At 41.9% G+C, this 26,441-nt stretch overlaps 1 protein-coding gene across 7 annotated transcripts in view; it reads right to left on the bottom strand.

Moving 5' to 3' along the window:
* Nucleotides 1–26,441, bottom strand: part of LOC111872391 (Down syndrome cell adhesion molecule-like protein Dscam2) — a 398,391-nt gene that overhangs the window by 153,173 nt on the left and 218,777 nt on the right. For 6 of the 7 annotated variants that reach the window (XM_033754685.1, XM_033754683.1, XM_033754684.1 and 3 more), the window contains one exon: nt 4,902–5,044. In XM_033754685.1, coding sequence (XP_033610576.1) covers nt 4,902–5,044 — 143 coding nt within the window. Of the gene's footprint in view, nt 1–4,901; nt 5,045–9,266; nt 9,304–26,441 lie in introns of those variants that run through there. The other variant, XM_023866244.2, reaches the window with a different exon arrangement.

The following is a 26,441-nucleotide window of genomic DNA, read 5'->3' as shown; positions in this document are numbered from 1 at the left end:
TTTGGGTTAAGTATCCATTCTTGGGAACGAAAGTGCCTAGGAAATTTGGAGGACGGTTACCGGAAATATTCCCGAAAGTCAAAATTGATTAAATTTATCTTAAACTTTTCTTAATGTGTATATTCCATAATGTAGTACACAAAATTACGGACTACAATCTTTGAGGTTTATTAAACTTACTCAAAATTGTGAATAAATAAAATTAAAATAAGCGTCACATATAAATTGTAATAAAGCCTGTAGAAGGGTTTATTAGTTATATGGAAAGTCAGTTCAGAGTCATAAGCAAACTATGTTTTATTATAAAGTGATGTGTCTGAAAATAGGAAAACATTCGACAAATTTTAGTTGAAGTTTTCCGTATAGTCTTTCAAAAAAATCTGTGAAATATCTTCTTATGGGACACATGGATTCATGCAAACTAGGATTTCTTCTGATTTAACACGGATGGAAATCTCTAATAACCAACTTTTTCGGTAAAATTATCCCATTTCGAGCTTCGAGAATATATGTGAAAAGTTCCAAGTCATGTGTGGGAAAAGTCAAAACACGGCTTCGTGTAAACTAGAATTTTCTACCTGTAAGATTTGAGGCTTTCACGGCGGTGACTATGAAGAAAGCAGTCGGTTAACACCACATATACACGGTGCCAAATCCCAGAAGACTGCTTTCTTCATAGAAATTTCTACCTAATAAAACGTCGCAAAATTGCAATTGTCCAACAAATTTTAGTGAATGTCTATCGCGTGTAGTTTTCAGAAAATCTGTCCAGCGGTTTAGGAGTCAATGCTAGTTCACAAGTAGACATACAGAACATTTTAATTAGGACTCCTTTCTCTATATAAAGAACCCATGATTACCTAGCAACTAGCCTAATAAATGGATATTTACACTCGATATATCATCGTTTAATTCAAGGTGTAATGTGAGATGTGTTAGCTCGCAATGCGCATATGTACAATACTAACGCTACGAGATACATTTCATTTTAACGGTCTGTTTTTGCATATATCTCTGTTTACTGCTCTTTATTTTTACCTCAATTTCTCCTGTTCAGAGGCACAGTGCGTCTCCAGGGAACAAGGCATTCGGGTCACAGTTGTCATGACAACACCGTGAAACTTTGATGACCATCGTGCCGGCTGCACCCCCCTCTCGCCCCACCAACCGGAGCAGAAGCCGGTATCTGTGTTCATCTCTTCTTCCGCACCAGCGATTCTCAATTATTTCGGTACCGGACAGACACTCATGCCCCCCCCCCCACCATCACCACCGGCACACTTATATTAGCCTACCACCCCTCCATAATCCTCATACATATAAATTAATTCTGAAGCACTAGGAGGGATTGTGTTCTTCTAATGACTGTTTTAGTTTCTTACATATAGACTTTCGTCCGTGTGTAACGTATCTAATGAAGCTATAAGTAGCTCAGACAATATAGGGGATGGACAAAAATATGGAAACAGCTCGTGAAATTCTTGCCTGAATTGAAGTGTTTATTTTAGTGACGTTTGTAGGTGATGCTGCCGTATCTGCCCAATACCACTACCTGTACAACCTCCGCAATATGTTGCAAGCTTCATTTGTTGTCGAGACAGTGTTCTGTGCAGTTTTAGTGCATCATGTCAGAGCTAACAGAATTCGAACACGGGCAAATTGTTGGGGCCTGTATTGTGGGTGCTTCCGTAAGCAAGGTAGCCGAAGATTTTGGTGTTTCCCGAGGCACAGTATCCAAGATTATGACCGCATACAGGAGGACTGGAAAAACCGCATCCGATAAATACCAGCGTGGACGGAAATGTGTGTTGAGTGATCGAGACAGACGAACATTGCGTAGGATTGTGACGAAAAATAAGAAGACTACAGCTGCAAAAGTGGCTGTTCAACTGAATGTCACACTCACAAACCCTGTCAGCACCAAAACAGTACGAAGGGAACTCCCAAAGCAGGGTATTTCTGGACGAGCTGCAATTCCAAAGCCACTCATCAGTGATCAAAATGCCACTAAGAGGAGAGTGTGGTGCCGAAGTCATAAATCCTGGACTATGGAGCAATGGAAGACGGTCATTTGGTCGGATGAGTCCACCTTCACACTGTTTCCGACTTCTGGCCGAGTTTACGCCTGGAGAACGCCATCCCAAGCTTACGATCCAGATTGTTTGCTGCCAAGAGTGAAACATGGCGGGGGTTCGATCATGGTATGGGCAGCCATATCGTGGTATTCTGTCGGACCCATCATTACCCTGCAAGGTCACCTCACTGCCAACGACTATGTGACCATTTTGGGCGACCAGGTCCATCCCATGGTGCAAACTTTGTTCCCTAATGGTGATGCCATTTACCAAGCCAACAATGCCTGTGTTCACATAGCTCACATCGTCCAGGACTGGTTTTCTGAGCACGAAGATGAAGTGTCACGTCTCCCATGGCCCCCACAATCGCCAGATATCAATATTATTGAGCCTTTGTGGTCTGTTTTGGAGAGCAATCTGCGTGCGCGCTATCCACCTCCATCATCGTTAACAGAACTTGCCAATGTTTTGCAGGAAGAATGGTACAAGATTCCCTTGCAAATCATACAGGACCTCTATTTATCCATTCCAAGGAGACTGCAAGCCAGAGGTTGTCCTACACCATATTAGTCAGGGTAATGTGTCTTTTGTTGGGTGTTTCCATACTTTGACCATCCCGATATGATCAGGGTGACCAGCGGGTAATGAATTGGAAAGGGTGTTGAAGAAAACGGCTCGGTCCTAATTTGAGATAACTTTCCTGCATTTAATTGATGACTCATCGAGACTGGAAACGGGAGCCTCCCGAAAACAAAGCAGAAACGTTCATCGCTTTAGCGAACTTGCTTCATGTAAGAACTGACTCCACAGAACTGTTGTTCCTCTTGGGTCTCGATCGGTCTCTTAGCTACTCGAGAAATTTCCAACATTCTATGGAGCCCGAAGCTACATTAGTGTCTTCGCAAGAGCTCGCCACTTGTACCTATCACGAGCCAGATTAATCCATTTCATACTAAATCATATACATCTAAGATCCATATTAATATTATCCTCCGAACTATGCTTGGTGCAATGTAGGATAAAATTAGTAAGCTGGTGTAAGTATTCGTTAAATGTAATAGGTCATATATAGATGTTTCTAAGTTATGGATACACCAGCTAGAAAAAAAATTAAAAGCTGTATAAAATTACGTCTTTGAATCACAGTAGAGCTGACTTTAGATAAAAAATATATAAGTATATACTCCTAAATATTCTGCGTCTAAAATATTGTCACATGTGTATATTAGTGACTTGTAGACGGGGTTTGGATTGGTGATTAGGTTCATCAAATTCTTATACAATCTCTCTTAATTACAATCAATACAGCGCTATCGCTGATTTACTCAGTTTACAGTTCACCGTTGCACAAGGAACCGATCAATATGTTGCACTCTTTTGATATTTCCTGCACTGTAAAACGACGATCGGAACGCACAATATCACGAACTTGCGCAACTTGAGCGTCGTCACATGACGTTGAGGGGCATCCCAAACGCAGCTCATCATGTGTTGACTGCCGACCGCCCTTAAATCGCTTAAACCATTCATAACAACGTGTACGGCTCATGCACTGATCACCATAAACGTTTTTCAACATTTCACCAGTCTCCGTTAACGTTTTCCCTAGCTTAAAGCAAAATTTACTGTTATTACGCCGCGATCAGCAGCGATCTCGAATTTATATATCGCAAGGCACCCATTACACGCAAGTGAACAAATAGCTCTAAGACGATGACTAATCACAGCAGGATGATGCCGCAAAAAGGATGATAATTAGGAAGCATGCCACTATTTTTTATTGCTAGTGGGGTGGGACTAAGTCCCTTGTACTGCGGCCACTTCTGGCCTATTGTACCAGTCCCAGATGATAGGTGAGGGTGATTGTGGAGAATTGGTGGAACGAAGATTGGCAGGGGAAACCGAAGTACTCGGAGAATACCTGCCCCAGCGCCACTTTGTCCACCGCAAATCCCACTCGACCAGACCCGGGATCGAACCCGGGCCGCCTCGGTGGGAAGCCAGCGACTAACAGCTTGAGCTATGGCGCGGCCAAAAGTATGCCACTAGGTAGCACAACTTACCCGACATTACCAAGACATCGAGTTGGCGCGCTATTTCAAAAGTTCCGGAACTGTTTTTAACAGACCACGTATAATGAAAGAAAGAATTGTTCTTCTAAATTCAGCTCAGCAAAGAAAGATTTAAATATTTTATTAAGTTAACAATATCTGTGGATCCGATATCAAGAAAAGCTAGGAAAGTCTTCTAGCATTGCCTCTGCCAACAATTACATTTTGATAAAAGATATAAAATTATTTTCTTACAAAATTTTAAAAATATTATGTCCGCTCACATTTCTACCAAAGTATTCACACGACTGAAGTATCTGAATTTAGTTCTTAGAATTTGTACTTATACAAATAGTTACGCTTTCGAAAATGCTAAAAATTCAAATTACTGGTAAAATACGAATAATTTAGTTCATTCCGTGCTCATAAAATATCGTTTGTTTACATTCTCGTACACTCTAAATCTCAGTGATTCTGTACCGCCCGCAGTAACATACTAAAAATCTGCTTTCTACCCACGGAGTGTATTTGTGTGTTCCGTATGGTTTTCACAATAAACAACGACTGTTTCCCTAAAGAGCATTAACCGGTTGGGCTTTGTAGCACAGATATAACGTGTTTCTTGTGAGGTACAAACTGATTTTTTGTATTTTATGTAGAAGAGATTAAATCTTTAAAGGATTAAAATAATATACTTTAAAGAGACTGAATATCCATTCGTACTACTACTTTATTCAACAGACCGACAAACTGTAGAAATGTTTGTGGCACTTACCCGCTCTGACCTTGACGTCTCTACTGAGGATGGCGCCGCCTAGATTTGACGCCTTGCAACGGTATACCGTCGAATGGACGTCTGCACGATAGTCCTCGGCGCGAAACGGTGGGAAATACAGAGTTCCGTTGCCCAGGGTTTGCCTGCAAAATAATTCGGTTCTGTAATTAAAGCGCTCATTCAGTACTTAGCACAGATTTCAAACAAATTACAGTATATTTTAGCCTAACATGACAAATTGAATCCAACATTTTGGATGAAACAGGAGATATATAATGCCCGAGTTTTATACCTGTCATGTGGCAGGTAATAGAGGGACAGGGGTTGCCAATATTTTGTAGAAGGGAACGAAGGTGACGAAATGTAACTATGGCCTTGAAGAAGGCAGTCTTCTGGGATTTGGCACCGTGTATATGTGGTGTTAACCGACGTTTCGGATGAACGTATCGCCTCCATCTTCAGGGTAGAAGAAAAAATATACTACAGACTACAGTCTGCTTTTACCGGTTCTCACGGTCTCTTCGCTTGCATATTTCTTATATTTTTTCTTCTACCCTGAAGATGGAGGCGATACGTTCATCCGAAACGTCGGTTAACACCACATATACACGGCGCCAAATCCCAGAAGACTGCGTTCTTCATAGTCACCGCCGTGAAAGCCTCAAATCTTACATAACTATGGCCTTGTTGTACGCACTCAACAATCATTATCTCGTTTAGTTGACTCGATCAGGCACACTCCACATTCTGTTAAAACGACAAGGTCTAAATACAAGATAAATACAAATATATTCTTCATATATTATTTGCTTTTTTGTTTAGCTACTTCATGAGACATGATGTTCGTTTATTTCAGATAAAAGTTCATAGTCTCAAAACCAATCGCATTTCAGACACCGTACTGTACAGTATCATGTAACATTTCTCTAAGAGGTATTTGTGGGGCAGTGCGGAGTTGGTTGCGGCACTGTGCTACAAACCGGAAGGTCGCGGTTTCGATTCCAGATGAGGTCATTGGATTTTTCAATTGTCCTAATCCTTCCAGCCACACTGTGGCCTTGAAGTCGACGCAGAATCTACCAGAAATGAGTACCAGGAATCTTCCTGTGTGTAAAGGACGGCAGACCGGGACGTATGACTGACAACTCACCACAAACTGTGAGTTGATTGTCTAGAAAATGTGGGAATCTCGACGTCTCACAGCGCTATGGACCTCCACTGTCTGTTACATGGATGACTTCGTATTTGTGGTCGCCTGGTAACGACAACAAATCATCAGATAGGCAGGAACCAACATTTCATGAAAACGTACTGCTCTAAACAAGGGTGCGACATGTTATTGTCAAAAGTTTGAATCTTTGTACCAGACTATACAGCTGTTTTAGTGAGAAAATTCACGTATTGCGTGTAAATGGTTAAAAATCCACAAATCCTAACACTTCAGAACCATTAAATGCTGAATGGTAATGGCGAGGGATGGATATAATCCTGTAATTTCCGGGAATATAAGCAAGTAATCACTCTCCATCCTCGTTAAGTGCTCTAGTGTTGTTACGTGCATAGATATATGTATATAGTAAACAAAACAATCATTACTATCACTCACTGACATAGCTGACGTTTTATAATACACTGACATGTAAAGAATGAACGTAGAGGCATCTATTGGCATAATACTGCGGCTGGCAATGTATTTTAAAATCCATTAATACGTAAATAATACAGTATGTTCGTGGAATAGTTGGAATTCATGTACAGGAAATAGGAGAGCACATATTGATAGTAGAGTTACAGAATATCAGAAATAATATGCAAATATAATGCTATTATGTAATGTGGTGAATTGTGGAATAGTAATGTTTGATATTAATTTATACTTGTATACAATGTAGATTACAAACAAATATATAAAATGGAAATAAATACAAATCAAATTAGTTTTGTTGATTTGATTTTCATTAGGATCCAGCGAACTTCGTTTTTTTTAAAGAAGACATAATATTGTGGTTTATTTGCTGAAAGCCAAAACTGTGAAGCCAGCAGAGACAGACTTTGAGGGGAAACGGCTCTGGAAACACGTCTGTTGCTATGCAATAGCTCAGTATCCGTCACGTTGTGACAGGGTCGTTTAGCAAGCATGAGAAACATTAAATTGATAGACTATTGTAGTGGGGATTTAGAAGGCATCAGAAAATCATACTAAAATCGGGCTTAAAAAATTGGGAAAAAGTGGATGGATTTTGTGAATACGGCAACGAACCTATGGATTCTATTGAGTTCTATAAAAGTTGGAGATTTCTGTGTGCTCTTTTACGATGCTGTTAGTGTGGAAAGGTAGAATGATAAATTGCTATCTTCCTGAGCTATGGCACGACCTCCTTCGAATGTAAGATCAGTGCGATATATCGAATTCCGAAGCGAGAACTCGCTAGATATCTGTACTGCAATGGAGTACGTTGAAAATTAAACATGTCACAGCAAAACAAAAGCAAATCAACTCAACTGATTCTGTACCGCAGCTACAAAAAAGGAGAAAACCAGAGAGCGCTCTATATCTCGTTGTTAACAATGTCACACTAAAACAAATCCAATCTATATTCCGTATTCCTGACAAATGTCCCTGAGCCGTGTATTTCATATCAAATCATACGCGATCACCCGCTGCGAATTTTCAAAGGCTTTTATTAAACACACAAGTAGATAGATCCCAGCTGCTTGCACTGAGAATTGTCATATCATGAGGTAACAAAAATTCTGGCCAGGAAAAAAAAAGAGTTATTAATTTACAACACAGAAATAAAGTTCAGTAACTTCTACGTAACAATTCAATATGTAACTTCCTTTATAACTATATAAGCTTCCCTCTGTCGCTTTTAGTTACTATATGCAGATATATAAACACACAAACCTATATTTAGAAGAAAAAAATATGGTTAATGAGGGGGTGTTAGAGGGATGAATGATCAGGGAATTCGTTCCATGTGTAACATACAGATCGAAAAAGGCAAATTATTGAGATGTGAAGAAAAGAAAATTTGGATGAACAAGATTTTGGAAAAGACTTTTAGGAATATCACTGTATAAATAGATGTTTAGAGGGCAGTAGGTTTTAAAAAGGACGATCGCAGTGATCGCGCGGTGTAAGGCATGAAATGTCTTCTCTCTCGAACTTTGGGATCGTGGGTTCGAACCCCACTCAAGGTATGGATACTGGGGCTGATACCCTGTCCAAGGAGTCCTACCGACTGTCACAGATTAAGAAACTGCAGTGAAACGAAGCATTTTACAGATGCCTTATGCTCCAAACTGGAGGAAGAAGAAAATAAGAAGTTCTAAGAACACAGAGAAATAAAAAAAAAGTTCTGGAAAGAACTAATCGCCCTATATCCTCAGATACGATATGGACCGCATAGACAACGAAAAAATTAGGAATACACAGACACACAGACAGCAAGGTGATCTCATAAGCCTCCTAACAAATGAGGGGGAATACACAGATAGGAGGAGAAAGAGAGAGAGTCAGGTGATATCGAAAACCCCCTTTTATTAGCTCCCCTTCCTTATTTCGAAAAAAAATTAGTATTTATGTCTGTACTCCCTTCCACAATCAAATCTTAAAATGTCTGAATCAGTCTTTATAATACTCTGTACGTATATCATGGCAACTGAATCCTTCTCAACGGCATACTGCATAAACACCTGCCATCAATCAGTCTGTGTATTTATTTGTATATTCCTCTGTCGTTGCTAGGCAACGGCTAGGTAAGAACGTTACCGCTGCAACGAATTCAAACACAATGATAGAATAATTGTTTGACGCTTCGTTTCTATACGGTCCGTGTCGTATCGAGGAAAGTAAGTGATTAGTTCTTCCCAGAACTCCTATTTTTTTATATAAAGAAAGTAAGCCTAGAGTAGGTGTATATATGTTTAATATAAAGTTAAATTGGACAGGATAGCAAGAAAGCACGAGAGTGAAGCACGAATAAATTTATATGAATAGTAATTATTAGGAGTAGTAATGGGATGTGTATAATTAAAATGTTTATGTATAACAGACGAGTCCTCTACTATACGAATATTTGGCTCCTGATGAGAAGGCCCAAGGACTCACAAAAAACGGGCAGCCTGAAGTGTAAACCGTAATGGACCTCATAAAGTATTCATTAATTCATGAATAAGTAACTCCATGGAGCAGAATAGTCGCTCAGATGGTCAATAAATCCCCATCTTTTGTGAAACTCAAAAGTCTGTCAGCGTGTTCACAGGAGCCCTCCACTGGTCTCTGTTTTGGCCTTCATAATTCCGGCTAATATCCTCGCATCTTATTTAAGATTTGTTGTAATATTATTCTCCCATCTTAACCTTTGTTTTGAAGTGGTTTTCCATTCCGGATTCTGGAACCAATTTCTTCTATGTATTTCTTTCCTGGACGTTGTGTAGACCTAACATAGAAATTTAAGAAGCAATTTTAATACAACAGAGACGACAGATTAACTCAAGCATGTGGCCAGGTCATAACTCAAGTGGTTAGTTGCCCGCTTCCCACTTCAGCGGCCGGGCTCGAGCCCAGGTCAGATCATGTGGGATATGTGGTGGACAAAGTGGCACTGGGGTAGATTTTGTCCTAGTACTTCGGTTTCCCTTGCCAATTCTCATTCCACTGACTGCTCCACACTCATCATCTGTCATCCGGGCCTGATAAAATAGATTCAAGAGTGGTCGACGTACCAAGTGCACTCAGTCTGACTCAAAAAAAAAAAAAACTAAAAGAAACTCAAATATCAACCGAAAAACCAAGTAACCTGATATCGGGTTTGCGTGGTTTTCTTCATTTTCTTCCTGTGAATTTCGGGATACCCCCTTGAAATGTTACACGAGCTCTTCCTTCTAAATTCTTTGCAATTTGTATTGTCTTAATAATACTGAGATCAAGAATGGTGGAGGTGTACCTTCACTTCCCTATACGCCTTCATGGAATAATGCTTAATTGACTGGGCAGAAAGGCCACTCTGCCTTTTCACCATTCGGCGCTACAAAATGTAGCGTGTAGACCCGTTCCTAGGTAATGACTGTGGAACAAACAACGAAACATCATCCGCTGCTAGGCAACGTATTCTTAATAAGCAAGAATAAGCAGCCGTTACTGATGGTGGTGAGTAGTCAGCGTCTCGCCCTGGCCTCTTTACCCCTGCGGAAGTAGCCTGAACACAACACTGCAGGCTGGAGAAGACTTAGCGTGCTCTACTGGACTATAAATTGCGCGGATTAGCAATGGCGCTATAATTAACTGTAGTCACTAGTCGTGTCTCAAAGTTGTCAATAAATCCAATATCGAAACCAAAACCCCGTCGATAACCACTCCTTCTTGTGACAATATACACAGCGCGAATGTCAAGATGATAGATGAATGATGAACCGGAAGGGATTTGAAAGGAATCGACTATAGCCTAATAGATATGCTGTCTCTGAAATTTCCTGGAGGCACTGAAGAAATCCAAGAACTCGTCAGGAAGTGTAATGGTAGATACGGGAGCCAAATGCGTCTCGGAAAGTATGTAGAACACTGCCGCTGCGATAACCCACGTGGTTTATGAAAATGATGACAATGACGATAAGGATTATTGTGATGATGACGGTTATGATGACGATGATGATGGTTTGCAACCAAAAGACGAAAAAACATTTGTACAAAAATACCTACGATAAATATAGTAAGAAGGATAATCCAAATAAAATTATACTCGATAAGACGACGATGACGTCATCTTCATGAAGACTGATTTTCTTTTATTGCTAGTGGCGTGGGACTAAATCCCTTGAACTGAAGCCACTTCTGGCCTATTGTACCAGCCCCAGATGATAGGTAAGGGTGACTGTGGAGCAATTGGTGGAATGAAGATTGGCAGGGGAAATCGAAGTACTCGGAGAAAACCTGTCCCAGCGCCACTTTGTCCACCACAAATCCCACTTCTCAAGACCCTGGATCGAACCCGGGCTAACCGCTTGAGCTATGGCGCGGCCAAGACTAAGGAGCATGCATACAGTGCCAGTGTGAGGGCAGCTGGTGGAGTTGGGGTGTTGTTCTGGGGAAGGAAGTGCACCCCGATCGCATCGTTCCACTGTAGTGAACTGAGCAATGTACAAATCAAGGTGTAAGGGAGTCTTCTGTCCAATTCAACCTTAAATTGAACCCCTCTAGGCCTCATTTGTAATTTATACGTTTGCGGGTAGCATAACTCACTGGCTACAGGAGTTCCTACGCGTGGTCCCTTCGCCTTCTACTAGTACTGTACACGAAGATAAAGAAATACAAACACAAGAAGGAGCTGGGACAATGGTATAAGTTTGAACTGGGAGAAAAATCACTCTTTCATGGGCAGTAACTTCAATAAGAGGCCGCGTCACAGCTCACGCGGTTAGTCGCTGGCTTCCCACCGTGGCGGCCCGGGTTCGATCCCGGGTCTGGTCAAGTGGGATTTGCGGTGGACAAAGTGGCGCTGGGGCGGATTTTCTCCTAGTACTTCGGTTTCCCCTGCCAATCTTCATTCCACCAATTGCTCCACAATCACCCTCACGTCTCATCTGGGGCTGGTACAATAGGCCAGAAGTGGCCGCAGTACAAGGGACTTAGTCCAACCTCACTAGCAATAACAAAAACTTTAATAAGAACTAAAAGATGAAGACACGTATAAGGAAAGCAGTTTAACACCGGTTATGATCAAGTCAAGGAGGATGAGGTGGGCAGGACATGTAGCACGAATGGGAGAGAAGAGTAATGCATATAGGATATTGGTGGGAAAGCCAGAAGGAAAGAGATAACTGGTAAGACCAAGACGTAGATGGGTGGACAATATTAAAATGGATCTTAGAAAGATAGGATTGGATGGTGTGGATTGGATTAATCTGGCTCAGGATAGGGACCGGTGGAGGGCTCTTGTGAACACTGTAATGAACCTTCGGGTTATTGTCTGTATTTACCTTTATACGCCACGGAAACTCCGACAATAATTTAGAATCATTCTGTATAATCGGTGTCATTAAAATTTTGAGCCTTCTTATTACGGGGTTTTGTGACAAAGAATACAACTGAGTGTGAGTTATCATTAGAGTATGACGCAGATCGTTATATCATCCCCATAAATTTTGTAGAATGTGTCCCTTATAGGGGATTTCCTCCCCCTTCTCCCTTTGGCTCGGGTCGGGTTCCTTTCTTTACCTTCTCGCTTTGGCCCCATGGCCACTTTCTTCGTAACTTGACCACGTAATTATAACTGAACCTACAAACTAGAACCCTGAAGACAGAGGCAGTATTTTCCTCTGAAACGTCAAAACCCACAAGACCACAACATTAATTATTACATAATTTGTTCCTACGCTTAATTAGTTAAGCACTATGGTATGAAGGCGTATGGGGAAGTGAAAATATAGCTCTTTCATTCTTGACCTAGACACTGCACGGAGGTGAACGACATGCTTCACGCCCCAGCCGCTTTACCCCCGAGAGAAAGAACCCCAGTTCCCGTTGGATAGGAGGCTGGGTGGGGTTCGGACCCGGTATGGACGCTGTGGAACAGAGAAAAATCCCATGCCACAGCATGGAATAGAACATCCGCCGTCCAGCCTGTAGCCCGTCGCTGTACCTACTGAGCTATCCCGGCTTCCTATTTTGAACATACAACGAGAACCGGAAGGCCCTGAACACATAGCGACTTCTTCCGTAAGGTTGCCTACTGACGTCGTGACGTGCCCTCAGAGATGTTCTAAACAGACAATACCTCTTCAACCGATCTGTCAACTGTAGCTGGAGATGACACGCATGGAGGGACCGATGTCATAAGCTCCTCATTACTCCTTTCATTGTGAGGGTTATATCACTGGAGAGGGGCAAAGAGGAGCCCATGCGAAAGTAGGAAGAGATTAAAGAGAAGGCGGTGAAAGAGTTGGAGGAGAGAGGAGATGAAAAGGTGGAAGATGGGAGTAAATATAAAAGACAGGAGGGACATTATGACAAGAAATCTGAGCAAATACATTACATATACTTTCTCACATATGCTTGGCGGTTCACGGCCTTCTGTCATATCTGTATTAAACTGTTTCAATGAAGTTACCTTCTGTAAACATCATCTGGGTTCATTGCCTCTATAGGCCAAAATTGAATCATTACTAGTCATTACCAATAAAGTTGAAATTTGGCTTTCGGCTCCCCGGGGGACGTATCGATATTATCATTATTCTTCAGCATATTCGATGGATCGATATCGAACTCTATTGAGTCATCAAGTGTCCTGAAGACTGCAATGTACTAGAGCCTGAATTTAATTCTATACACGTTTATTGGACAACTGTTTGTATAAAACTCAGTATCAGTAAAACTAATGTTATATCGTTCTCCACGAAAACTAAAGTACTGATCTATAATTATAAAATATGTTAACCCTCCATAACCATGATGGACGATAATAAAGATATTTTTTTTATTTCTCTGCGAATTTACAATCTACTCACTACAGTAAGGAGCAATAAGTAAATTGATTAGAAGGAGGAACGTGAGTAGAGAATCAACCAGCGTCGATGCTCTTAAACACAATTGATGCTAGAATTTATTGCTTAACCTAATCGATAATAAATATATGGGAATATTTATTGATATTAAACTTCATTTTCATAACTTCAATCATATTTCTTCTCATTGTATTAAGCTGTTGACTCTAGTTCGAAGCATTACCTTAGCCTTCTCATCTCTTGAATGTATGCACAAATTATATCTGAGTTAGATCTAAGTTTGAATAAACGTCCGTTGTCAGGAATTCGATTATGTCAACTGACTGCAACAAGCTGGAACGCATCCAGCAGAGGTTTCGACCCTCTGTTTTAAATGTTTCTTTCCTGAAGCCCAATACTGCTATTAAACTTGCACACTCTACGTATGGGGACGCATCGTCTCGATGCTCTCTCTCTTATTCAAGTTCATTTTGGTTCTAAGTTCTGTCCTTCTGTTTTGGAAATTGTTGTTCTTCGAGTTCCTGCTCGGTATATCAGAGCTCTGCTTTCTTTAATGTCTGCTTCTCGTATAAAAATTGTCCTTCTGCTAGATGTGTAGCACCTGGTAATGATGTCTGCACGGACGCTGACGTATTCTGAGCCAAAAACGTTCTCTTTAATCGCCTTTTATATCATAATTATTATTTATTATCATCATCATCTTCTCCAGCCGCATAATGGGCATAACTATCGTAAATATATTTATTTGACTTTTCTCGCCTTGTAATGACAAATTTGATCTTACGTGGAACTATTATTATTATTATTATTATTATTATTATTATTATTATCATTACAAACTGCTTTCCTTGTATTTTGTTTGTAAGTTTTTGTTGTTTCTTTCTACGTACTTGTGCTAACTTTGTAATTGGCATCTGGGCTGTAAAGTTCGCACGTAAATAAACAAGAATTCAATTGAATTTAATGATAATTATGAGGTTTCACTTAGGGAGACCTTTTTCACAAATCAATAATATCAAGACCGTTGGAGCTATTTTCGAGAAAACAGAAATTCTGTTTTTCAGGCCCATTTGTAGGACCCTTATTATTATTATCTTTTTTTTTTTAGCTTGAATGTTCGTATTCACCAGGCTCCGACGTGTGATGGATAAATTCTTGAATGCTGAATACGAAATAAAAATCGTCCAATCCTTTCAGGCGCTAGCGAGACGCACATGTTACATACATACATACATACATACATACATACATACGTATATACATAGATTGGCAAACGTTTCACCAAAAACCACATTTTCATATTCAGGGTGGCTGAAAACGAAAATCCCTCGAAATCTCGAGAAAGTTTCCTTGAGGTTCACAACAGATTCTTGCATTACGTGTGTGAGAAAGTATACAAGATGCAAAGGAAAATGATTATGAAGTAAGAGGAACATGGAGAGAAAACTGTGAGCGGAAGAAACAGGAGAATAAGAGGATAACAAACAACTCTGGACTTACGAAAACTGAGATTTTCACGTCGATGACTCTGAAGATTGTATTCTGGTATCAGACGCCGTGTAGTTTAGTAGATTCTTATCAAAACTTTGGAGAAATCTGACTATGAAGATGGAGACAGAAAACTCAGCAGAAACTTTCTAAATATCAAATAACACGGCGTCAGAAACCAGTAAGAGAATAGTGTAAACTAAGGGAAATTATCTCTTACTTCTTAGATGAGCAACTTAGAAAAGGGGGATTCCCGTATTAATATTTCTGGATCTTTCTTCATGTAAAAGGGTTGTTCTGCAGTTTTAAGCAATTTCTGAAAACTCGGCAATTCTCGAAGTGTTTAATTTTGTCGAGTATAGACTCTTTTCTAGGCAACGACCCCGGAACACACGTGATAACTGCCGTTGCTAGGCAGCAAATTTTTATCAAGCAACAATTGAACTACAATAGATAAACTGTTGGAAACGGTGTTTTCTACTCGGTCCGTGTAAAGAGGTTTACATAACGAGGACACAAGCCGAGCTGCTCCCGTGTGTAGGTGGATGGAATACCCCCCTCGTAGCCTTCCGAGTCGTTGGACGCGACGAAAAGGGAACCCAGTGCCTGGTGGTATAACCAAGCCACCCTGATCCTGGGGCAGGGCGTGTAAATACGGGGACCTGGCCCTCCAGTTTGAGGAAGCCTCAAATCTGAGACAGTAAAATATGGTCATGAGTTCCGCTGGACTCAAACCTGAAAATTACTGTGCTGGCGAGAACCATCAGCAATCGTAAAACAGAGACCCAGCCTCTCGTCAGAGAGCATGTTACATGAGGACTATAGCCGCAAGTGTTCGGTTAGAAAATAAAATTACTGGTCGTGAGTCTCAAGGGGCTTGTCGCCAAGACTTTGGAAGGAAACGGCAAGTCGTAAAGAAACTGTGACTCTGAGCTACAGTCATTTCTCTACGGAATTCTGTGAAGAGTGGAGTTGAGGGCGGGAAGCTGAAGAATCTCTGCTGTTTGACACAGTTACCAGGAAACGCCTGGTGAAGACACTGCAGACTGGAGAAAACGTAGCGAGTAGTAATCTGTAAATTGTGGAAATCAGCGATAATGTTACAGCTATCTGTAGTTACGACCTGTAAGTGGTCAATAAATCCAGTCACCAATCCAAACCCCGTCTATAGTCACACATACTACACGTGAGAACATTCTGGGACATAACGACCTGTAGTTTGTTGAAAGTCAACCGTCATTTCGGAGGAACATTCTGCTTCCATCTCCAGGGTCGACTCAACTCCAACCCTCATCTAACTGGATTACCCCAATTCTGCTCTTTAGAAAAGCTTTGCACGGACAACACTGAAAACACCATTCTTCTAGCCTTTACTGTCCCGTTGCTGAGAAACAGCTGTTTTTTATTCTAATATTGCATAACAACGTCTATACACGTTATTTGTTTCGAGGTCTTTGCCCAGCAACGGGTCTATACGCCATAAGCCTTTATACCATAACGTACTGATCTGTATAAGCTCAACAGTTGTTACGTCGTTATAAAATAAATCACGTGAACAGGAGCCCAAAATAATGTCTGAAATGTGTTTGTGTAAAGATTTGCGTGCTGAAATGTAAAGTGAGCATGTTATTTTCGGTCGTACTGTACCCCGTCCTACTGCCTCGACCGATTCGGCCCGATCAATTCCTGGCTGTCTATCTCCCTCGCATCTCTGTGGCCCTTCTTCCAGTACCCAACCCTCTGCCTTCTCCGAGTACCACCAATAGGAAAAAGTTTGAGGGTCCAACTACCTGAATGTGGAAAGTTCAGGAAATTTAAAATTCAACAATTTTGAAATATTCGATCTTCTGGAATATAACACCGTGTATGCCGTTAAAAATCAACAGAAGTTTCGCAGGAGTATGCCGCCTCCACCTTCAGGATCGAAAAAAAAGACAAAATGAAAGAGGTAGCAAGCTTAGCTGGTGTCCTGTTGGGCTTACCATCCTACCCTGAAGGTGGAAGAGACATGTTCCTTCGAAACATCGGTTGATTTTCAACGGACTACACAGATTTACGTATATTCCAGAAGACAGAATTCCTCATAACCACCACTGGCAAGAACTCCTTATCTTACAGAACTAATTTTCTTCTTATACCACAGAATACTTCTGCAGGGTCTCCTTATCTTCCCAGGACTTATTTCCTAGGCGGTAACAGGTATTATTATTACATTGATATATATTATTCTAATAACATCTATTCATAATTCAATAGCAAATCTCATCCATTATTATAAGCTTCAGTATCATTATCTGCCCTTTCTCTCTTCCGTATTCCTTCTGAGACGTACGTGTTATCGAGTGATAAGTCGAGACCGATATTTGGCGCAATCTCCCACGAATAACAAGCATGAATAATTAATCGTAAATCGTCTCATTTATACAGCAAACAACACATCAAATATCCGCACCAAAAGCTTATCAGTACTCACGGAACAGACACGATATACTGAAATAGTTTTCGATCATTCAAGATCTACTACGCAGCATATTAAAGTTCCAAAATTCATTGTTGTTGTAACAATGATAAATCTCGAAATTATAGAAATAAAAAAAACAGTCTCTGCTATAAAGACCGATATGCCACATTCAACGCCATCTATTAATATCATCTTATATTAAAGGATTAACAACGAGCCGATTTCTTTGGCTGTAGCGATTATAATGTAAGTATCCCGAGCCGATCTATTGGGCTTCTGTCGTGTTTAGCATTAAATGGCTATAATTCACAAGCTTTAGAACATTAATAATGTGGGTTAGACTAGCGTGCTTGGGGATAGCTTTAAATTACTATGTCACAGGCTTTAATAATGTGGATTATACTCATGTCCTTAGGGATTGATCCCTCTGAGGGTGTTGTGTTCAGACTCCAAGCTTCCTGTTCTAATATCACATAGCAGGTTAGTTTGTCAGTAGTTTCTGTGTTCTCCTGTCGCAGTGTTAATCTACTGCGCTGCTGTGTCAGGAGATGAGAGACCATCTGTAAGTGTCTTCCGCGTAACGAGGTGGCGGATGAGGCGCCAATTCTGGGACCGCCTGTAGCAGCCCAACAAGTGAAGCGAGTGAGTTTATTGGGCTCTATCTATAGGGGAGGGCTCTCACTTTGGCTGGGGTTGATTGCTGATGGAAAAGACAGAGAGCATCACAAGATGGAGCCTCCAGACTGCCTAATCCCTGAGGAGACTTAGTGGAATGGAAATTGTGTGCCGATTTTTTTTCTTAGTGGGGATACATCAGATTGATCACGCTGTAGCGTTAAGACACTGTGCTACAAGCCGGTAGGCCGCGGGTTCAATTACAGATGGGGTCAATAGATTTTTCAATTGACCTTCCAGCAACACCATGACTCTGGTGTCTACCCAGCTTCTAACAGAAATCAGTACTAGGAATGTTACTGGGGGTAAAGGCCGGCGCGTAAGGCTGACAGCCTCACCGCGATCTGTGAGCCAAATGTCTAGAAAATGTGGGAGCCTCGACGTCTCACAACCCTATGGGCCTCCATAGCCTCTTACAGGGATGGTTTCATCTTTACCTTTACATAATTGCCCAGAATGGCTGATGAAGAAATAGCGAAAACATTCTACGTTGTAAACCAAAAGATCCTGAAATCCAGGAAGACCTCGCAACAGCTGGAATGAGTATGAGAAGTCAAACAGGCTTCGTTTCGTTGCGCCATGAAATGAAGAAATCGGGGCACTCAAATTAAGGCACATGAGATTGCCGCATGTAACACGCGTGGAAGAATTGCAAGAACATACAAAATCTTAATTAAAAATTGCAGCTCTCGATGGGAAGATAATATTAAAATGCAACTCAAAGAAATAAGGTGTGAAAACGTTGATTGGATTTAACTGGCTCGGTATAATGTTCTCACTCCACAAAAAGAGGCGAATTGCTTAACTAGCTCACTAAGATAGATTCTTCTCCCTGGAGCTGGTTAGTTGGTTAGTTAACTGGTTCATCAGTTGGACGTTTCGTTACTGGTTCCCATTTTATTCGTGAGTTATGGTGAGACTAAGTCCACTGGTGCGCTGACCACCATTGAGTTCATTGTACAAGTCGCTGGAATGAGAATTGGCAGGGGAAACCGAAATTCTAAGGAAAAACAAAATTGTCCTGATGTCGTTTTGCCCGCAACAAATGTCTCATGACTTGGCCTTCGCTTGTACCTGAACAGCCACAGTGGGAAGCCGGCGACTGACTGCCTGAAATACGACACGGCCTTGTTAAATTGGTTATTTGGTTAACTAGTTGGTTGCCGATCACTGTTGCTGCGCAGTCTAAGGCATGAACTGTATCCTCCCTTTCGAACGCTGGAATCGTTGGTTTGAATCCCACTCGATGCATGGATGTCTGTACGGGTTTATTCTTCTTGTGCTACCCTACGTGTAGGTAGCGATCTTGCGACGAGCTGAATCCTACCCACTGTGTATAGGATTAACTCCGTGGCCTGTAGGCCGCAAGCGAACTATACCGACCGAGCGACCGCCGCTGGCCGGCGTAGTGCCAAATTCAGCGGATAGAGGGGGTCGCGTGGTCAGCGCAACGGATCCCCACGGCCGTTAATCTCGGTTTTCCAGAGTGGAACCGCCCAACATAGGGCTGTAGAGATACTAATGAATGAATGTTTGGTGGGGTATTTGGATGGTATATTAAGTAATTAGTCAGTTATTCAGTTAGTTATGCTTACTGTTCGTTATTAGTGCCATACGGCACACAGAACACGCAACATTATTATCACTCCTTCATCTTACTTTGTGACGTAACAGAGACTGGACATCGCGAGCCTTAGACCGTGAGACCTTTCAACCCAAATATTTCTAAATAACTAAGAGAATTCAATGTAACAAAATTTCAAATAAATAAATACGGTGTTCCGTCAGTGACGACAAGAGAACATGTGTGATTAGACAGTCAGGCGCGAAGTGGATAGAGGATTATCCGGTCCCTTGACGAGCAAGAGGATAGGTAGAATGATTGGATCCACGAAGAGCCAGAGGGGGCCCAGTTCGTGCGAATTTAGAAAGCACAGAGAAATGTAGCTGCCAGCTTCTATTTGATTGGACTCTCACCTGACCCCGTACGCTGGCTACTGAACAAACGCACTGCCAAGATCAGTGTACCAAAGAGAAGCTTCAAGAGTTAGGACACACAAGTAGGAGCTAATACCTTTATCAAGCAAAGTAATTTTGCAAAGGACAATACTGAAAAGCGGAGAGGGGATAGCTCAGTGGGTATAGTGACAGACTACGGGCTGGTCGGCCCGTGTTCAACTCCAAGAAGTGCAAGATTTTTCTCTTCTCCATAGGACTGAGGCCTGCTCTGGGGTCCACCCAACCTCCTATCCAATGGATAATCGGGGGCCATCTCCCTTTGGGGGGGGGGCATGGGGCAAGCATGGGGGAGAAAATGAATGCATATAGGATTTTTGTGGGAACAACATAAAGAAAAAGACCACTAGGAAGATTTAGTGCTAGATGGGAGGATTTAAAATAAGAGAAATATAATGGGCTAATATGGACTGGATTGATCTGATTCAGTGTAGGGGCTAGTGGAATGCTCTTGTGAACACGATAATGAACCTTCGGGTTCCACAAATACTGGGAATTTTTTTGAGTGGCTGAGCGACAGGTGGCTTCTCAAAAAGGGCTCGCTTGGAAGTAGTTACTTTATAAAGTAATTTAGTGAAGTTTTCATTTCTACTAATTATCATTTTTAAGGACTGTGGTCTTCTGTTTTCTTAAGTTCCAACCAGCGCTTCGTAGGGACCTTCTGTCTCCATCTTCAGTGTAGAAGACACCACAAGGTGTTCTAACCCAGAAGGCCACAAGCTAACACAGAACTGTAATGTTCCTGTCCGCTGTATGCTTCACACTGAGGACCTAATAGAGAAGAACTGAAAGTATTGAGACATATCTGCCGTAAGCCAGAATTGTGAAGCCAGAAGAGACGGCCTAGAAAACAGTTCTACAAACACACCTGTTGCTAGGCAATGGCTCAATAATCGTCATGTGATCACAGCAACAGTCACGCGCGCAATAATGGAAGGGATGTTTTCTGTGCTGTCCGTGCCTAGGCTATATAACCAGGACCATACGGCAGTTAGAAGAGTAGGAGGTTGATGTGAGATTGCCACCAGCCTGCGAGGACGTGAGCCCGGGAACAGACAAACGTCTACTGTTGGCAGACGTTACCCGGCAGCGCAGTGAACACCATGACTGAGAACACTAGTCTTTGTGTGACAGTGACAGTCACGAGTTCTGTGTTACAGTGTCCAATAAATCCGATTTCCAAACCAAACTAAGTCTGTAGTCACTCTACCACATGATAATATTATGATATTTAATTCATGCTCTTACCAATAAGTACGGTAAACACGTCTGTTAAAATAGTGTGCAAATACTGCTGTATCGTTTCTGGATGTTAGATCGTAGGTTATCGCAGCGGTATCTATGAGGAGAAGTGTCTCGTGGGATGTGACGCCGTGTAGTTCGGTAGAATTTCACTGACGTTTCGGAGGAACTACTGTCTCCATGTTCTGGCTTAGGCCGTATTGCAAAATTTGAGCCTTCGGATTCTGAGTAAGAGAATTAGTCAGTTCTGAACCCCCCCACCCCCACCTCACCCGCTGGAACTGCTTACATTTCGCGCTGCACAGAAATCAACTGAAGAGAACACGATCCGGTGCGAATAATCCATTTCTGTTGGAATGAGAGTAGAGGGCTCAGTGACCAATTTAACGCAGGTGTCAGGATTCCCGTGGACCCAGGATACCCTTACAATTCCGATCCATCTATATACTTTATGACACCCAACGTCATTCGCATGAGAATCCAAAGATATGTGAATGCACTTCACTTTGGACACATTTCACGTTACTACGCGCCCTCACATCTTGATATAGAAAAGGAGAATGTAGGTATAGCACTATGCTACAAGCCGGAAGGTAGCGGGTTCAATTACAGATAAAGCCACTGGTTTTCTTTTACGATTTATCTATTCATTCCAGCTTCGCTATGGCCCTGAGATCGACTTAGCCTCTAACAGAAATGACTACCAGGAATCTTCCTGGGGGTAAAGGTCGGTGAGTAAGGCTGACAACCTCACCGCCATCTGTGAGCCGATTTTCTAGAAAATGTAGGAACCTAGAAGTCCCACAAACCTATGGACATCAACGGCCTGCTATAGAAATAAATTTACCTTATATTTTTGTAGGTATATGCCTTCATTTTGAGGGTGAGTTACAAGAATATATTCCTCTACCCTGAAAATGAAGATAGTACGGTCCTCCGAAATGTGTGTAAGCTTCTACCAGAAAGTAACGTCACATTTCAGATACCTGTAATCATTTTACTCACAGCATTGAGATTCTCGAACATACCTTACAACATTGCACTGTATATACTTGCATATATATCTGTATACATATCTGGCGAGAAGTGCAAATTCTGAAGTTCTTTTTGTGTAATTTTCTGCAGTCTCGATTTATGATTAACAGTGTTTTAAATTAAAAAAAGAAATCAACTACAGGCCTCTTGTCTACTTTACTTCAACAGATAAATTGCAAATTTAAAACAGTACATGACACAGCTTCAGGGGGCACGCGGCAGCGTAGTTGGTTGAGGCACTACGCTACAAGCCGGGAGGTCGCGGGATCGAATCCCAATGAGGTGAATTTTTTCAATTGACCCAATCCTTCCAGCCGCATTATGGCACTTGATTCGACTCAGCCTCTAACAGAAATGAGTACCGGGAATCTTCCTGGGAGTAAAGAGCGGCTGGCACGTATGGCTGACAACTTTACCGCCATCTGTGAGCCGACTGTCTAAAAATGTGGGAGCCTCGACGTCTCACAAACCTATGGGCCTCCACGGCCTGTTACAGGGACAGCTTTACTTACTTTACTTTACATGACACAGCTTCATGAAAACAATTTTCTATATGTCGATCTGTAGAGCTTTTTGTAGAATAAGCCTACCACTCGGTTCTTCATGTCTCGGATCACTGAGTGAAATCTCACAGGGATATCTGGCGGATCCGTTCCTCATTTCTTTTGCCAGCAGAGAGCGTAACTCCCTTAATGTAATAACGCATCCCTTTCTCTCTAACTGCCCCCAACTCCGTCCCTTTTTAATGTCTCCTTTGAACTGGATAACTCAACCCAGTGCAGTTACCTTATACAGAGGAGTGTGTAGATCAAATATCTCGAGAGAAACTCACGCCTTTGCTGGATGGAGCAGCTTTGTGTAAAAAGATACTCCGCCGTTCGTAAACACGCCACCACACGTGCGTCATGCTTACATACATACACAGACGTGTCTCTGGTGCTATTGCTGCCATTGATCGTTTCCAGAATCATGAAAATCTAAGGCGCATACGAACAGCGGCAGAGATTCTGCATTTCAGACACAGCAAACTGACTTCAGATTAAATGATAATTGGGTTATTGGGGAACGACTGGGACCAGAATACCTCAGCTAGTACAGTGATGGGCTATGGGCCGGAAGGTCGAAGTTCAATTCCCGGTACGGGTAAGAGACCACTGGGAAGACCAATAAAATGGATCTTAGAGAGATAGGATGGGATTGTGTGGACTGGATTAATCTGGCTCAGGATTGGGACAAGTGGAGGGCTCTTGTGAACACGGTAATGAACCTTCGGGTTCCATAAGATGCTGGGAAATTCTTGAATAGCTGCAGATTTGGCTTCTCCTCAAGAAGGGCCCTGCTCCATGAGTGAGTGAGTGAGTGACTCAATATCCAATTGGTACTGGGGACCGGGACGTGAACCTGATCACTCACATTCGTCTACTGCCGAGATCCAAGAATGGTGGAGCTATACCTCCACTTCCCTTTATGTCTTCACAACGTGAAGCTTCATATCTTATCGAACAGGCTAGTCTAGAGGTAACAATCTGGACACATATTCGTGAGATGCACGATTCGAGTCTCGGTTGAGATGCATGTTATATCGACTAGGGATTTCTTGGTTTTCCTAAGTCTTTCTGAGCAAAATTCACAAAATAGTACTTCGATATGGCGACTATCGATTCCATCGAAACTCTTTCCAATCCTCACCTTTCACATGTCATCCTATCATCGGATACACTCTCGATACTGTAAGCATCGTTAAATAACATACGGGAGAAAAACTTTTCTGTCGATATAAATCGATATAAGCTGACACTAACTTCGCTGACCAGCGTCGGTCGCTCGATCGGTATAGTTCGCTTGCAGACTATAGGCCACGGAGTTTGATTTTTATAAGTTATTCACTGATAAAATTATATTTTTCTAAGATGTGGACTTATATGTTGTGATAGGCAGCAGATTCTCTTTCCGCATCGTTTTTTGGGGAAAACAAATTCTGGCAGAACAGTTCATGACAACCTTCCATCGCTAAGAGCTTCTCTCATGTTCGGTTCAGACTGGGAGAACTAATTTACAACTGACAACACAGACGTAGAAGGAATTATAAAATTTAATTTTCACTTAAATCTTACATTTTTCACGGTGTCGATTGTTCATATCGTGGTAGTCTGTGTTGTGACTCCGTTCAGTCTTGTACGTAGGTTGTAGACAGAAGAATCGATTGAGTTATATAGGCATGTGCGAGAGAGTCTGTAAATAGGTCAAAACTGGATATAAAACGTAAAACATGTGATATTCGAACCTGGAAAAAACGTTTATATCTCGACAGACCCTCCATCAACATTGATACACTTGTCCCATCGCTTTACCACTACGACGAAATCCGCAGCTTAGAAGTTTTGACTGTTGTCTTAGCCACTTCCGCACCTCCGTTCCAACCTCGTCATCAGCGAGACGTTTGCCACCCAGTTGTGAACCGCTTTAAGTGACAAACACTTCCTACCATAAACAGGAAACATTCCTTTATGAATGGCATTTGGGTTGAATCCTTTTACCCATAAAAAACGAACAACAGTATGCTGCTTTTCGAAACACACTCTTAAAGCACGGTCGCCATTTTGACTACTAAAACCAGCCTCTGCATATATGCACGCTCCTTTGCTACACAGTGATACACATAGAACACCTATTACTTTCATCAATGATCGCGCCATAGCTCAAGTGGATAGTCGCTGGCTTTCCACCGCGGCGGCCCGGGTTCGATCCTGGGTCTCGTCAAGTGGGATTTGTGGTGGACAAAGTGGCGCTGGGGCAGGTTTTCTCCGAGTACTCCGGTTTCCCCTGCCAATTTTCATTCCACCAATTGCTCCACAATCACCCTCACCTATCATCTGAGGCTGGTACAATAGGCCAGAAGTGGCCGCAGTACAAGGGACTTAGTCCCACCCCACTAGAAATTAAAAATATTATGTTCATTAGAGGAGTTTTACTTCATTTGTGTCCTATTTACTGACTCTGTCTCGTGGATGCGAGTAAAAAGTTCATCCGAAAATTCGGTCTTCGAATACAAGACCATACGGTACCACAACTCTGAAGACAACATAACATTCAGTTTTATTTCCGTATTTAACTTCATAACTATCTAACTAACTACACAGAGCTGAGCCCTTCTTGAGAAACTGCCAATTGTGCAGCTACTCAAGGACCTCCTAGCATTTTACGGTACCGCAGGTTTGTTACCGTGTTCACAAGAGCCCTCCATTGGTCCATATCCTGATCCAGATCAATCTAGTCCATATTACCCTATCCTAGCTCTCTAAGATCTATAATATTTTCCATGCGCCTACGTCTTGGTCTTCCCAGTGGTCTCTTTCCTTCTGGCTTTCCCAGCGATATCCTGCATGCATTCCTCTTCTCCCCATTCGTGCTAAATGCCCTTCCCATATAATCCTCCTTGACTTGATCATTCTAATTATACTTGGAGAAGAGTACAAGTTATGAAGCTCCTCATTATGCAGTTTTCTCCAACCTCCTGTCACTTCATCTCTCTTCGGTTCAAATATTCTCCAAACTTGGAAATGACGGATAAGTCACTTTCAAGAACCCGTTAGTTCTTCAAGAGTAGAGGTTCTCCTGTGTCGCATAGCCCGGTACTCTTCGTCCTAGTTCCCCTCACCTTTACGTTACAGGTCGATATAAATGTCGGTTTAATTTGGGAGCACATTATGCGTGCGAGTTGCGTCACATTGGCTATTTGCACTGCGAAGGTTCCTTTAGAAGGCCTCTCGTAACAGAAATCTCGCTAACTGCAGCTCCGACGAAACCATCGCCAACTTAATGACGTCAGAGACACCATTTTGATTGTGGTGCTCCCATTATAACAGTATCACACAACTGCAGCATGGCCAGAGATGCTGTTTGGTCTTGTTGGGATTCACATGAACGGTGACCTAGGTTTCATCCTGCCTCGATATTCGACTCATAATTAAAACACAGGAACATAACCTGACAAAGCGTGATCCTGGCCATAGGATCGCAACAGGGCAACCAAGGAAGCAGGTACAATCTGAATCCTATGAAAATTGAAACGTATTATTTCTTTATATTCGAATGTGAACATTGTGGTTCAAATTTAA

The sequence above is a fragment of the Cryptotermes secundus genome, unplaced genomic scaffold (assembly GCF_002891405.2).
Source record: "Cryptotermes secundus unplaced genomic scaffold, Csec_1.0 scaffold247, whole genome shotgun sequence".
Taxonomy (NCBI): Eukaryota; Metazoa; Arthropoda; class Insecta; order Blattodea; family Kalotermitidae; genus Cryptotermes; species Cryptotermes secundus.
Note: the sequence above shows the minus strand (reverse complement) of the source record. Positions and strands in the feature narration are given on the sequence as shown.